The 15,742-nt window shown below is 43.0% G+C and overlaps 1 protein-coding gene across 1 annotated transcript in view; it reads right to left on the bottom strand.

Annotated features, from left to right (window-relative positions):
• MYO3B (myosin IIIB) overlaps nt 1-15,742 on the bottom strand; it is a 583,926-nt gene that overhangs the window by 70,813 nt on the left and 497,371 nt on the right. The window contains exon 33 of the mRNA XM_077447966.1: nt 2,612-2,658. Coding sequence (XP_077304092.1) covers nt 2,612-2,658 — 47 coding nt within the window. The remainder of the gene's footprint in view (nt 1-2,611; nt 2,659-15,742) is intronic.

Genomic DNA, 15,742 nt, shown 5'->3' with positions numbered 1-15,742 from the left:
ACACTATTTGCTTCTAGGGGCAGAAAAAAAATCTCTCATAAGTAGCTGTTGGGGGATAAATGAAGGACATAAATTGTCTCCGGCATTGATCCTGTTTCTTCTTGATGGAGAATGTTTTTGTTAAATCCCAGAGCCCCTGAGCAGCAGTAAATCTATAGGCTGTCAGCAGATCAGCTTTTAGCTCTAATTTTCAGTACAATGCCAACAATAGAGAATAAATGAGCAAGTGCATAGCGGAATGAGGCAGTGCATCACTAGATTTTAAACAGTATAGACACTTATTTTTATTGTTTTACATAGCTATACCTGCAAAAGGGGCCAGTCTGAAGTAATCTATCAGGACTTACTTTTCTGACTAAAGTTCCACTTTAAGTAATTCAAAGTGTAGCAGAAAACCAACAGCAACTAGTTTATGAATTATGATCTATAAATAATGCTTTTTAATTGGAGGGAGAGAAAGGGGAAGGAGATGGAAAGGTAGGGGTATTCATGTTTTTTAACCCAACTGAGGAACTGAAATTGTATGTTTTATTATAGAGATTCTCACATTTGTCTTAGATTCGTAGTTATTTATTCAGTGTTACCCAACTTTTTGATTATCAACATTCAATACTATTGACCATTGGTTATGTGGATTTAACCATGAAAAGGGATACTATATTAATAGTGTATTGTTATAAAGATGTCCTTATGTTTTTTATAACCCTGATGAAGGAGGCAGTTTTTCGACACTTGAAATGCCTTAGCTACTCTTTTGATTATCCTTCTTCTAACCTTTATAGAAATAAAGTTGTCTGTGGACCTTTTAGCAGTGGTTTGGCACTTCAATCTCCATTTTTGTTACAATACACTAAAAGCCAAGGGGATTGTGGTGATCCTCGGGGGTGCAGAGGCCACCTGCCCAGGAACCAGAACACCTACATCAACATCAATACCTTAAAGTGGTTGTAAACCCTTACAAACCACTTTGACCTACAGGTAAGCCTAGATTAAGGCTTACCTGTAGGTCTAAGAAATATCTCCCAAACCTATACGGTTTAGGAGATATTTGCCCACAGACGGGCACCTCTGTCTACGGCGCATGCGCCGTAGACAGCGGCGCGCAGGCGCACTGAGCGTGGCATCCTCGATAACGAAGATACCGCGCAATGCCGCGCGTCTCGGCTCCCGTGCGCATGTGCGGGAGTGACATCATCGAGGCTTCGCCGAATGACAGCGGCGGAGCTGCAAGACCCACCGAAAAGATGGATGCGGCGGACTAAAGGGGACAGCGGTGACTTCGCTGGCTCCTGTGTCAGGTAAGTGACACATAATGGGCTACTATGCAATGCATAGTAGTCCATTATGCTTTGCCTTTGCAGGGAATGAAAGAGGAAGTAAACTCATCAGGGTTTACTTCCTCTTTAAGATAAGATAGTAATACCAATAGGGTCCAGGGCTATGTTTCCACTTTCCTTAGAGCTATTGTAACGTTACATAGTTAGTAAGGTTGAATAAAGACACCAGTCCATCCAGTTCAACCTGAGTGAGTGTGGGTTTCTACAATTGTCCCTATCCCTGTACATTACACACTCACATCAGTCCCTACCTTCAAGGATCCCACAATCCAAGGTCCCCATTCATATACTAGGGCCAATTTTGAACAGAAGCCAATTAACCTACCAGCATGTCTTTGGAGTGTGGGAGGAAACCGGAGTACCCGGAGGAAACCCACGCAGGCACAGGGAGGACATGCAAACTCCAGGCAAAACTCACACAGACACAGGGAGAACATGCAAACTCCAGGCAAAACTCACGCAGGTACAGGGAGATGCAAACTCCAGGTAGGTAGTGTCATGGTTCGGATTCAAACCAGCAACCCTTTTTACTGCTAGACAAGAGTGCTACCCACTACACCACTGTGCCGCCCGAAAGGTTCTTTTTTTTTTTTAACAAACATGTTAAACTTACCTACTCTGTACAATGGTTTTGCACAGGGTGGCCCTGAATCTTCTCTTCTAGGGTCCTGTGCTGTCGCTGTGGGCTCCTCTTCTCTGTGTGCCACCATAGGAGGGCCGCTTCCTATGGTGGCAGACTTTCAGACTCTGTCCCAAGTCAGGCTGTGTGTGCCCCCGCCCCCTAACCCTGGATTTGATTGACAGCAGCAGAAGCCAATGTCTACCATTGCTCTCACAGAGTCCGGCAGTGCTGCTCTCAGGCACAGTGCTGGATCGAGATCAGGCTTTTGTAAGTTATTAGGGGGGCTGGGGAGCTGTAAATAAAAGTTTTTTTTTTACCTTTTGGCAGATAATGCATTAAGGTAAAAAACCTGAAACCTTTACAACCTTTTTAAAAAAACAAGTTAGCAGTGGCATCTCCTATATTTCTAATATCCCAGATCCCCTTAAACTTCCAATATTAATGTCCTTTTGATAACAGGCCTTTTTATCATAATTTGTGATTCGTTACAGCTGGCACTTTGCTGAATTTTAAGCTGCTATCATTATGCTTGTTAGTAGGGAGCCATATACACATCCAGGGGGGCAATATTAAACAATTTCAATGTTTAAGAATTTTCCATTTTACAAAAGGACTTCTGTTTACAGTTGTTAAATTCAGGATGGATATTTACCCAAGTTTTCTCGGCTTCCTCTTGCTCCCTTGATAGTCTAGAGTTCCCTGCGGGAAGGACCAAGAACACGCTTTCAGAAGCTAAGCAGGGAGTCGTTAATTTTTAATTCAAAGTGATTTTGTGTTGAATGCAAGCAGATGCTGATAATATCACAAGTCAAAGCATAATTTTTTTGATCAAAGGGCTCAAGTGAGCCTGATGAAGCATGCATGTTGGTTTTCTTTGATAAACCACATCAATTATTCACCGTGAAAGGAGACATCCTGATATGAAAGCAACTGATAAAGGGCAGAGGCACATGTTCAGCCAGCGCTGTGTTAAGAGAGGGGATGGAGAGATGGGTTGCTACGATAGAGAAAAGAAGGAAAGGTTGAAGAGATTTTTAATAGAGTGAGAGCAAAAAACAGGCACATACATGGGCAGATTGGGCCTACCAATGTTTTATATTCTCATCTACACAAGCTTAAATTGCAACATTGTTGGCCTTCCACAGTAATGGTCCAATGTGTTCAATGAGACACTCACGTTATTATATTATCAAGTGCAGAACAACAGAAGCAATCATATATAAAATGTATAGCTCATGTCAATGTGACTCTTGTAAATAAACCATTTGATATCTGTTGGCCATGAGTGCTGAGAAGGCCCTAATTATAGTAGAAGAAAGCCTTTGTTGACCAGAAATGAGCATGTGGACTTTTTCCACTTACACGATTATCTGTTAAATGATCTTAATAATACATATTAAAACTTTTAAAAAGGTGTGACAGATTAGTTTTGAAAAATCTCTGACCAAAGGGCACTATTTCCTCTTAGTAACCATCCATGGCTTGTGGGCCACGTTAAAATATTTGCCTCATCTGCTAAAAAAAAATACATTTGGTTCAGTGTTGTGGGGATTTTCACTTTAAAGCCCAACTGAATTTACAGAAATAAATATTCTGATATATACCTTGTCGTATAGTGCCTTGAAAAAGTATTCATACCCCTTGAAATTTTCCACATTTTGTCATGTTACAACTAAAAACGTCAACGTATCTTATTGGGATTTTATGTGATAGACCAGTGATGGCAAATCTCGGCACCCCAGATGTTTTGGAACTACATTTCCCATGATGCTCATTCACTCTGCAGTGTAGTTGAGCATCATGGGAAATGTAGTTCCAAAACATCTGGGGTGCCAAGGTTCACCATCACTGTGACAGACCAACACAAAGTGGTACATAATTGTGAAGTGGAATGAAAATAATAAATGGTTTTCAAAGATGTTTACAAATAAATATGTGAAAAGTGTGGTGTGCATTTGTATTCAGCCCCCCCCCAGTCAATATTTGTAGAACCACCTTTTGCTGCAATTACAGCTGCAAGTCTTTTGGGGGATGTCTCTACCAGCTTTGCACATCTAGAGAGTTTTTTTGCCCATTCTTCTTTGTAAAATATCTCAGATTGGATGGAGAGCGTCTGTGAACAGCAATTTTCAAGTCTTGTCACAGATTTTGAATTGGATTTAGGTCTGGACTTTGATTGGGCCATTCTAACACATGAATATGCTTTGATCTAAACCGTTATATTGTAGCTCTGTCTGTATGTTTTGGGTCGTTGTCCTGATGGAAGGTGAACCTCCGCCCCAGTCTCAAGTATTTTGCAGATTCTAACAGGTTATCTTGTAAAATTGCCCTGTATTTGACTCCATCCATCTTCCTATCAACTCTGACCAGCTTCCCTGTCCCTTGCTGAAGAAAAGCATCCCCACAACATGATGCTGCCACCACATTTCACGGTGGGGATGGTGTGTTCAGGGTGATGCACAGTGTTAGTTTTCTGCCACACAGTGTTTTGCTTTTAGGCCAAAAAGTTCAATTTTGGTTTCATCTGACCGGAGCACCTTCTTCTGCATGTTTACTGTGTCCCCCACATGGCTTCTCGCAAACTTTATTGGCTTTATTTCAACAATGGCTTTCTTCTTGCCACTCTTCCATAAAGGCCAGATTTGTGGAGTGCACAACTAACGGTTGTCCCATGCACAGATTCTCTCACCTGAGCTGAGCAGCTTCGGATTTGCCATGGGCCTCTTGGTTGATTAATGCTCTCTTTGCCTGGCCTGTCAGTATAGGTGGACAGCAATGTTTTGGTAGGTTTGCAGTTGAGCCATATTCTTTCCATTTTCGGAAGATGGATTGAACAGTGCTCTGTTGAAAACTTGAGATTTTTTTTATAACCTAATCCTGCTTTAACTAGATGCCGACCGCCGGCTGTCAAATGATGGCCAGGCGGCGCACCTATTGTATCGGGAGGCTGTCATATGACGGCCTCCCGTTTAAACAGGGAATGCGCACGATCGTGCGCGCGCATCCCTGTTTCTTCGGTGGCGGCGTGTCACGGAGACACCGCTCGCCACCGAAGGGGGTGAACAGCCATTCGTTATGGCTGTTTACCACGAGAACGGCCGTGATGAAGTCACGGCCGATCACAGATGGTCACACCCCGAACGTGCACGGCGCATGTGCGCGATCGCGCTGCGCGTGCACGTCGGTGGCGGCGTGTTCCCCGGGAACACTGCTTGTCACCGACGCTGGTAAACAGCCGATCACTAAAATGTAAACAAACCGCGGTAACGGGATGTTACCGGGTTCTCCTCCTCACACACCGATCGTGTGTGAGGAGGAGATTGCGGTAACATCTCGTTACCGCATACAGTGTACACCAATCATACTGATTGCCCCCCCCCAATAAAGAGGACCTGTCACCACCCCTCATAGTACCTGTCAATCACAGTCCATCAGAGTACCTGTCACAGTCCATCAGAGTATTTGAGTACCCGTCACAGCCCATCAGAGTACCCGAGTACCTGTCCCAGCCCATCAGAGTACCAGAGTACCTGTCCCAGCCCATCAGAGTACCCGAGTACCTGTCCCGGCCCATCAGAGTACCCGAGTACCTGTCACGGCACATCAGAGTACCCGAGTACCTGCCACGGCACATCAGAGTACCCGAGTACCTGTCACGGCCCATCAGAGTACCCGAGTACCTGTCACGGCCCATCAGAGTACCCGAGTACCTGTCACGGCACATTAGAGTACCCGAGTACCTGTCACGGCACATCAGAGTACCCGAGTACCTGTCACGGCACATCAGAGTACCCGAGTACCTGTCACGGCCCATCAGGGTACCCGAGTACCTGTCACGGCCCATCAGGGTACCCGAGTACCTGTCACGGCCCATCAGGGTACCAGAGTATCTGCCACGGCCCATCAGGGTACCCGAGTACCTGTCACAGTCCATTAGAGTACCGAGTACCTGTCACAGTCCATTAGAGTACCTAGTACCTGTCACAGTCCATTAGAGTACCGAGTACCTGTCACAGTCCATTAGAGTACCGAGTACCTGTCACAGTCCATTAGAGTACTGAGTACCTGTCACAGTCCATTAGAGTACCGAGTACCTGTCACAGTCCATTAGAGTACCGAGTACCTGTCACAGTCCATCAGGGTACCCGAGTACCTGTCACAGCCCATCTGAGTACCCGAGTACCTGTTCCAGTCCATCTGAGTACCCGAGTACCTGTCACAGTTCATCTGAGTACCCGAGTACCTGTCACAGTCCATTTGAGTACCTGTCACCGCCCTTCAGAGTACCCAAATACCAGTCACCAAACCATCAGAGTACCTGTCACCACCCCATCAGAGTACCCGAGTACCTGTCACCAGGCTATCAGAGTACCCGAGTACCTGTCACCAGGCCATCAGAGTACCCGAGTACCTGTCACCAGGCCATCAGAGTACCCGAGTACCTGTCACCAGGCCATCAGAGTACCCGAGTACCTATCTCCAGCCCATCAGAGTACCCGAGTACCTATTTGCAGCCCATGTCTCATAGAATATACGTTGGGGTGTTTGCTTTCCAAAATGGGGTCATTTTGTGGGTAATTTCACTGTCCTGTGGTCCAGGACCTTCAAAAGTGTGATGGGTAGGAATGAAATGAGATGTGTCATTTATGCTCCTAGAACGCCTGAACGTACTACTTCAATGTTCGGCCTCTCTATGTGGCCAGGCTGTGTAAAAGTCCTACACATGTGGTATCGCCATACTCGGGAGGAGTAGCAGAATGTATTTTGGGGTGTAATTTTTGCTATATACATGCTATGTGTTAGAAATATCTTATAAATTGACAATTTTGTGTAAAAAAAAAAATGCGTTTTAATTTTTTTCCACATATTCCAAAAACTTCTGGAAAAAAATTAACCATTCAAAAGACTCATTATGCCTCACAGATTATACGTTGGGGTGTTTGCTTTCCAAAATGGGGTCATTTTATGGGAAATTCCATTGTCCTGGTACTCCAGGGCCTTCAAAAGTGTAATAGGTGGTTGAGAAATGAGATGCGTCATTTTTGCTCGTAGAACGTCTGAAGGTACTACATCAATGTTGGTGCTCTGTATGTGGCCAGGCTGTGTAAAAGTCTCACACATGTGGTATCGCCGTACTCGGGAAGAGTAGCAGAATGTATTTTGGGTGTAATTTGTTGTATGCATATGCTGTGTGTGAGAAATAACCTGATAATAAAAATCTTCATTTTGCAAAGAATTGTGGGAAAAAATGACAACTTAAAAAAACTCACCATGTTACTTACTTAATACCTTGGGATGTCTACTTTGTAAAAAGGGGTCATTTGGGGGTTATTTGTACTTTCCTGACTTGTTAGTGTCTCAAGAAATGAGATACACCTGATGTACTGAAGGCCTGATCAGAAGTGATCAATTTTCACTGATTGGCACCATAGTTTGTAGACTCTATAACTTTCACAAAGACCAAATAATATATACTAATGTGGGTTATTTTTACCAAAGATATGTAGCAGTATAAATTTTGGCCAAAATTTACGAAGAAAAATTACTAATTAGCAAAAATTTATGACAGAAACAAAGAAAAAGGCATTTTTTTCACAAAATTTACGTTTTATTTTATTTATAGCACAAAAAATAAAAAACCCACTAGTGATTAAATACCACTAAAAGAAAGCTCTATTTGTGTGGAAAAAAGGACGCAAGTTTCATATGGATACAGTGTTGGATGACTGAGTAATTGTCATTCAAACTGTGAGAGCGCTGAAAGCTGAAAATTGGTCTGGTCAGGAAGGGGGTGTAACTGCACTGTATTGAGGTGGTTAAACTTCTCCACAACTTTATCCCTGACCTGTCTGGTGTGTTCCTTGACCTTCGTGATGCTGTTTGTTCACCAAGGTTCTCTAACAAACCTCTGAGGGCTTTACAGAACATCTGTACTTATACTGAGATTAAACTACACACAGGTTTAATCTATTTACTAATTAGGTGACTTCTGAAGGTAATTGGTTCCCCTAATTGTAGTTAGAGGTATCAGAGTAAAGGGTGCTGAATACAAATGCACGTCACACTTTTCAGATATTTGTAAAACAATTTGAAAACCATTTATCATTTTCCTTTCACGTCATAATTATGTGCCACTTTGTGTAGGGCTATCACAAAAAATCCCAATAAAATAAATTTACGTTTTAGGCTGTAACATGACAAAATTTGGAAAATTCCAAGGGGTATGAATACATTTTCAAGGCACTGTAACTCTATTTTCATACTTGAATAGTACTTTCTTGTTTTAACAGCATGTCTTATAGTGTCTGTGTAGTTCAACAGCCTCCAGAGTTGAACCTGGTGCAGTCTGTAATCTAAGACCCCTTTCACACCAGGGTGTTTTGCAGGCGCTATAGCGTTAGAAATAGCGCCTGCAATCTGCCCTAAAAAAGCTGCACCATTGTCTGTAGTGTGAAAGCCTGAGGGCTTTCACACTACAGCGGTGCGCTGGCAGGACGTCAGGAAAAAGTCCTGCCAGCACCTCCTCCACCGCTGCTCCCCATTGAAATCAATGGGGCAACGCTGTAATACCGCCAGCAAAACGCCGCTATTGCAGTGTATTGCTGGTGGTTTTAACCCTTTCTTGGCCGCTAGCGGGGGTAAAATCGCCCCACTAGCGGCCAAAATGCGCCGCAAATCCAACGGTAAAATGCAGCTATTTTTATACGCTATGGGTAGTGTGGTGTGAAAGGGATCTAACAGACCTAGTTAGACATGTCCCCTCACTGCCTCTGTAAGATGAGTCTGGATAGGGACACTTGTGCCGAGGGATGTGGCTGTTATTTGGCATAAAGCTCTGGAGTGGAATGTTACTCAGTATAGATCAAAATTCTCTACACATGATCTCAGTATGTCCGATCGAACCAGTTGGTCGGGAAATATTTCCAACAAGTTGGAAATTTGGGTCGGACGGATATTCCGACGGAAACATTCCAATGCATACCACACACAGTCGGATTATCCGACAACATGGTCCGATAGGACACATTCCGACGGATTCTCCGATCGTGTGTACAAGGCTTTAGAAGTCTATTAACCCCAAAAACGCAAAAAAAAAAAAAAAAGCACTGTTTTGCTTATAAAAAAAAGTCCCCTTTCCAAAGAAGCAGAGGCACAAAAATGCATTGATGTGAACGTGTTCCATAGGAGCTCATGTTAAAAAAAATGTCCTGTGTTTCTGCAAAAAGCATGAAAAAACGCATTGGTGTGAATGGAGCTTAATGTATGGCTACATTTAAGGCCACTGAGCGGGATGTAACAGGGAACTTACCAACAGAATCAGGTATACAGCATTTCTTAAATTCTGATTATCTGTCTTGTAGCAAAGGATTGTGCTATGTTTTCATGTATTGGTTACTTCTGCACTGAATTTCTTTGGAGACAGCTTTGACAGTTATGAGACCATCCAGAATAAAATTTCATATAAAACCAAACTCCAGGATAAGCAAATATTTTCTAAATAGAAGATTGTTTATTCTTCCATGAATTTTGGTGTGCTTGGGGTATTTTTTAGATCTGTGCAGTATGCAGTGTGAAGCTTTTCCTGTAATAGGGACCACTCACTGCTGCTCTCTCTCCTTGTGCGGGGTGACTGGTCTTGTATCCGCCTCCTGCTGTGACTTTCTTCAGGCAGCCTGTAGTGGGTGGAGCCTGCCTGGTCCCTCCCACAGCTCTGCTCTCTACACAGGCTACATGAAGCAAAGTGCTGATGCCACTGCTTCATTCACAAGGTAATATCTGGGTTTGCAAAGGTGTTTAGTGCATGCAAGGTGGATTTTATAGACTTTTTTTGGCTATTAAAGAATATAATTTAATTACATTTTTTATGCCCTTCTTCTTTAAAACTTATAATTAAGAGACAGGGCAATGGCTTATATTTTCACAGTGCTACTTAAAACACATGGCTCATAATGATTAATTAGGCTGGGTTCACACTGCTGCGGGTGGGAGATCCGGATGTGATTCGCACCGCACTGCAGTACAAATCACATCCGATCTCTGTAGCGATGCGAGTTCAGCCATACAGATAGTATGGCTGAATTCACATCGCACCCGCCGCAAACTCGCACGGGACCCTTTTTTTGGTCCGCAGCAGAATCGGATCGCATGGGTGTTCACACCATGCGATCTGATTCCTGTCCGAGTGTGCAGATCGCACTGCGATATGCGGACAGATCTGGGGGTGTCATTAAGATTTCATTGACACTCCCAGCAGTCCGCATAGGGCAGTGTGAACTGCCGGCGGGAGGCATGCGATGCGGGAAAACGCTGCGGATTTGCGGCGTTCCCGCATCGCTACGGTGTGAACCTAGCCTCAATCTTAATATATCCTTCCCACTCCTCTATCGCTGCACTGTCTTGCTATGTGGCAACATTGATAGCTGTACCACACTATTCAAGGATTCTTAAGCTAAACAAAGTACAGTATGTGGGAGCAATTAATCCTAAATTCACAGCAGAAGCAATTCAATCTTTATGTTTAATGCATTATTAAACTTCAAAAACATAATCAAATATATTGCAGTTTACTAATCCATAAAGAGTAGCTCCACTCTTATTAAAAAAAAAAAAAAACACTCTCCTCTGGGTGGTCTATGCACATTAAAAGGATATTACCAAACTTTTTGGAGATTCCCACCTTTTGTTATTCTGAAGAAATCCCTGTGTGTTTGTCTGTGTCCAAGTGAATGTAATGCAAGTGGTTTCAGAATTATCAATCAGCTGCTGCACCTGCAGGGCTCTAATGAGGAAAGCTGCTGGGTCTGCATCCTTTTAAAGTGATTTCCTATTAAGACTATCTCAGCAAAAATTGAATTTTTTTCTTGCAGGGGATGCCAAATATCTGATTTGTATCTTAGGCAGACTTCTGGGAAAATCAGTGAGCCAATCACACAAACGTAGGAAATGATGTTTCTGAGAAGAATTCTGTACACATTCTGAGTACAGAACACCTCCAGGAAGCCATGTTGCATTGCATTTTGCAGAAGATGACACAGCTGCAGATTGAAAAGGACATTTTTAATAACATTCAATTACAATATGACTTGAGTTGCAATTGTATATGCTATATTATTATTGTTTTATTTTATTTATTTGCAATTTTTTTCCCCATGAAAGTGGAGTTATCCTTTAAATATAATGGATGCATTCGTTTTCATTTTTTAGGCTTTTATTTCTTTATTTTTACCTGATGATTGGCCAGTAACACACTTCCTATCTTTGGGTTTCTCCACTCTGGATGGAGGAGGAGCCATGGGGACAGCAGCATTGTCAATTTGGAGAGAAGGGAGAAGGTAGTGACTAGCAGCTCCAGCTAAAAATTTGTAAGCAGTTACAGAAACAGTTTTATTTTTCTTCTGCGATAAAAGCTTTACAAAAGTGAAAAAAACTGAACATAGTAAGCACCCCTGTCAGTGGTAAATGGTTTGTCCCAACCCTCTAGCTGCCACTTTTGCTGGGCAGCTTGGTCTATTAAACTGCTTGCCGACTGTATACTGTACATATACGGAGGCAAGATGGAGCTCTTCTGTGCTCACACAGCCCTGGCTGTGCTGCGATTGGCTACAGCATGAACCAGACGGGTGCCGTCCGCTGATTGGTTGCAGACACCTGACAATCAGCTCCGGACATTACCAAAGAGAGTCCTGTGTAGGTTAACAATCACAGGGCTCTCTTCTGATAGCAGCAATGTGCTGTTTTTTTCTTCCTGTAAAGCACATTGCTTAGTAAAAACTTCACACTCACAGCACACAGTAATGCTCCATACACACGGTCCGACATTCCGACAACAAAATCCGTCAGATTTTTCTGACGGATTTTGGCCCAAACCTGTCTTGCATACACACGGTCGCACAAAGTTGACGGAAAATCCGATCATTTAGAACGCGGTGACGTATAACACGTAAGACGGGACTATAAAGAGGCCAGTAGCCAATAGCTTTCGTCTCCTAGTCTATTCTGAGCATGCCTGCCACTTTGTCCGTCGGAATTGTCTACACACGATCGGAATTTAAACAATCAGATTTTGTTATCGGAAAATTTTAGATCCTGCTCTCAAACTTTGTGCGTCTGAAAATCCGATGGAAAAAGTCCGGTGGAGCCCACGCACGATCTGATTTTCCGACAACATGATCCAATCGCACATTTTCCATCGGAAAATCTGACCGTGTGTATGGGGCATAACACATGTTGGCCACACATTTAACCCCTTGATCACCCCTGATAACCCCTTCCCTGCTAGTGTCATTAGTACAGTGGCAATGTATATTTTTAACACTGATCTCTGTATTAGTGTCACTGGTTCCCAAAAAAGTGTCAAAAGTGTCAGTTAGGTGTCCGATTTGTCAGCCGCAATATCGCAGTCCCACTAAAAGTCACTGATTGCCGCCATTACTAGTATAAATAGATAAATATAAATTCCATAAACATATCCCATTGTTTTTGGACTCTATAACCTTTGCGCAAACCAATCAACATACACTTTTTGGGATTTTTTATCAAAAATATGTGGCAGAATACATTTTGGCCTACATTTATGAGGAAATTAGATTTTTGACATTTTACTGGATGTGTTTTTTTAGCAGGAAGTAAAAAATATTGTTTATTTTATTTTTTTAAATTGTCGGTCTTCTTTTGTTTATAGCACAAAAAATAAAAACCACAGAGGTAATCAAATACCATCAAAAGAAAGCTCTATTTGTGGAGGAAAAAAGGCTACAGTGTCACACGACCGCGCAATTGTCAGTTAAAGTAACAAAATCGCAAAACATTGCCTGGTCATCCCCGTAAAACCTTCTGGAGGTCAAGTGCTAAGGATGCTGAGAAATAGCAGACTTATTGGCATGATTGCCAGGTGATAATAAAGGAAACCCCCCCCCCCCCCAAAAAAAAAAGTAATGCAGCCATCACATCTAAGGATTGGTAATCTGCTATACATACCATTTTAGAATTTGATCTTAATACTGCCCCCTTCCCAGAAAACCTGCTCTGTGTTTACATTCAAGATTAGAAGGGAGGCTGCTGAGTCACTGTTGGTAGATGGAAGCAAGGTGAGCTGAGCTGCTAAAGCTGAGCAAACAATTTATAGTGTTTGTCATCCTAAAAAAAAAAAAAAAAATGGATTTTGTTCCCTTAAAGGGTAACTCCACTTTCGTGGGGAAAAAAATAGCAAATAAAGAAAAAATAATATACCGCATACAATTGCGATACAAGTCATATTGTAATTGAATGTTGAATTTTCAATCTGCAGCCACTGTAATTTTCTATAAATGCAAAGCAATATGGCTACATGGAGTTGTTCTATACTGTGTAATGTGTTCTGACCAATCCCCAGAAACATAATTTCCTGCTTGTGTGATTGGCTCACTGATTTTCCCAGAAGTCTGCCTAAGATGTAAGTCAGATTTCAGGCATCCCCTGCAACAAAAATATCATTTTTGAGTAGATTTTGAATAGGAACACATCTAAAGGGATGCAGGCCCAGCAGCTTTCCTCATTAGTGCTCTGCAGCTGCCACAGCTGACTGATAATTATAAAACCACTCCCATTAACTCATTTGGCCAAGAGACACAGACAAACACACATGGATTTCTTCAGAATAACAAAAGGTAAGAATCCTTTCAATGTACATAGATCACCCAGAGGGAAATGTTTTTTCCTCAACAAAATGGAGTTACACTTTAAAGCATGTTATACAGCACAGTGCTGTGTAACTTGGCCCCCTTCATCGCCTAAAAAACCTGTCTGATCCTGCCTAGTTATGCCCTCCCCCCTGTAAACTGACCACGATGTATCATGGCTTGTAAGCCCTGACACTGTGGTCAGTTTACGTGCCTCTGTCTTCAGCAGCTCTCCTGTCTGCTCTCCTGTGTCCTTCTCCCCCTCCCCTCCCTGCCTCTTAGGTCTGTCCACTCCACGATCCTCCCCTTCTGCTGCTATCATATCTATTGTAGAAGCATGCCATCCCTTCTGTTATATAACGTACTGGAGTTTATTTACTAAAGACAAATCCACTTTGCACTACAAGTGCACTGCAAGTATAGTTGAAAGTGCAATTAGAAGTGTAGTCACTGTGGATCTGATGGGGAGATGCAAGGAAAAACAAAAACAGCATTTTAGCTTGCACATGATTGGATGATAAAATCAGCAGCGTGTCCCCTCTTTTCATATCTTCCCCTCAGATCTACAGCGACTGCATTTCCAAGTGCACTTTCAAGTGCACTTGTAGTGCACTTGTAGTGCACAGCGGATTTGCCTTTAGTAAATCAACCCCTATGTGTCCCTGTGTCTGTGCTGTATATAAAAAGATGGCAATTATACCGTATATCAGAGCATCTCACGGCGCTCACGTGACTCCTGGATCTCACCCTTCCCTGGTGACATCAGCAGCAGTGCCCGGTCCTGCACACTATAGCTGTCAGCTGGGCAGAGGAGATAGCCGAGGAGTCACGTGAGCGCCTGGAGCCGCTCTGATATACGGTATAATGAGCATTTTTTTAAATACAGCACAGGCACAGGGGCACATAGTGTTATATAACAGATTGGATGGCAGGATCATCATATAGCGGGTTAACAACCACTTTAAAAAACTTGAGTACTTCTGCTGGGAAACTTGAGAATTAACTGCTCCACGGTGCCTGCAGGCGCAGAGGTCAGTGAGGACTTGTTTTAAAGAGGAAGTAAACCCTGATGGGTTTACTTCCTCTTTGATTCCCTGCAAAGGTAAAGCATAATGGACTACTATGCATCGCATAGTAGTCCATTATGTGTCACTTACCTGACACAGGAGCCAGCGAAGTCACCGCTGTCCCCTGTAGTTCCGAGCGTCCATCTTCTTGGTGGGTCTCCGTGGGTCTCGCTGCTCCGGCGCTGTGATTCGCCGGAGCAGCGATGACGTCACTCCCGCGCATGCGCACGGGAGCCGGCACTCGCGGCATATCGCCATGACCTGCGGGTTACTCAGTGCGCCTGCGCGCCGCTGTCTACGGTGCATGCGTCGTAGACAGCGGTGGCTGTCTTCAGGTAAATATCTCCTAAACCGTATAGGTTTAGGAGATATTTCTTGGACCTACAGGTAAGCCTTAATCTAGGCTTACCTGTAGGTCAAAGTGGTTTGTAAGGGTTTACAACCACTTTAAAGCTCATTGTTAGAAATATGTAAGTACTTAAATGTCCAAAGCATGGCCACAAATTCATAATAATGTAGGATTGGACACCTTTGGGTACCTTTTGTACAACATAAATATTTTGGGAAAGGAAAAAAGTTCAACCGCTGCTGAATCTGCTTGTTTAATGGAGCTGTATTGTCGGTTGAGCTGTTCAGAAACTGCCAGTTCAAGCTCTATGATGTGCTTCTCCTCATCCATGCTTAGTCATTATGGCAACTTGTTTGGGGAGGTTCTTATTTTTTTTTTTACATCTGACCTTCAGGCTGATATTAAAATCACCAATTAATGTAGTTATAAATGTATAACTAGGGTAAGTATCTAAATCAGTCTGCTATAATCACTTTGATCAGACTGGGACAGGTTGGATCCAAACTAGTAGCCAATCAGGTTCTACTGCATGCACGTTGACACAAGAGGGAAGAGTTAAGCCTGGTACACACTATTCATTTTTTTTTGTTCAACTCAGCGGGCTGAGCGAAAAAATATTGAAGAGCTTGGTATGAGCCGCTATACTAACTATGCAATGTTAGTACAGCGATCTCCCCCACTGAGCTATTGTGTTCTGACAGGGGGGCTGC

The sequence above is a fragment of the Lithobates pipiens genome, unplaced genomic scaffold (assembly GCF_037356315.1).
Source record: "Lithobates pipiens isolate NorthernLeopardFrog02 unplaced genomic scaffold, aLitPip1_a1.2 Scaffold_22, whole genome shotgun sequence".
Classification (NCBI taxonomy): Eukaryota; Metazoa; Chordata; class Amphibia; order Anura; family Ranidae; genus Lithobates; species Lithobates pipiens.
Note: the sequence above shows the minus strand (reverse complement) of the source record. Positions and strands in the feature narration are given on the sequence as shown.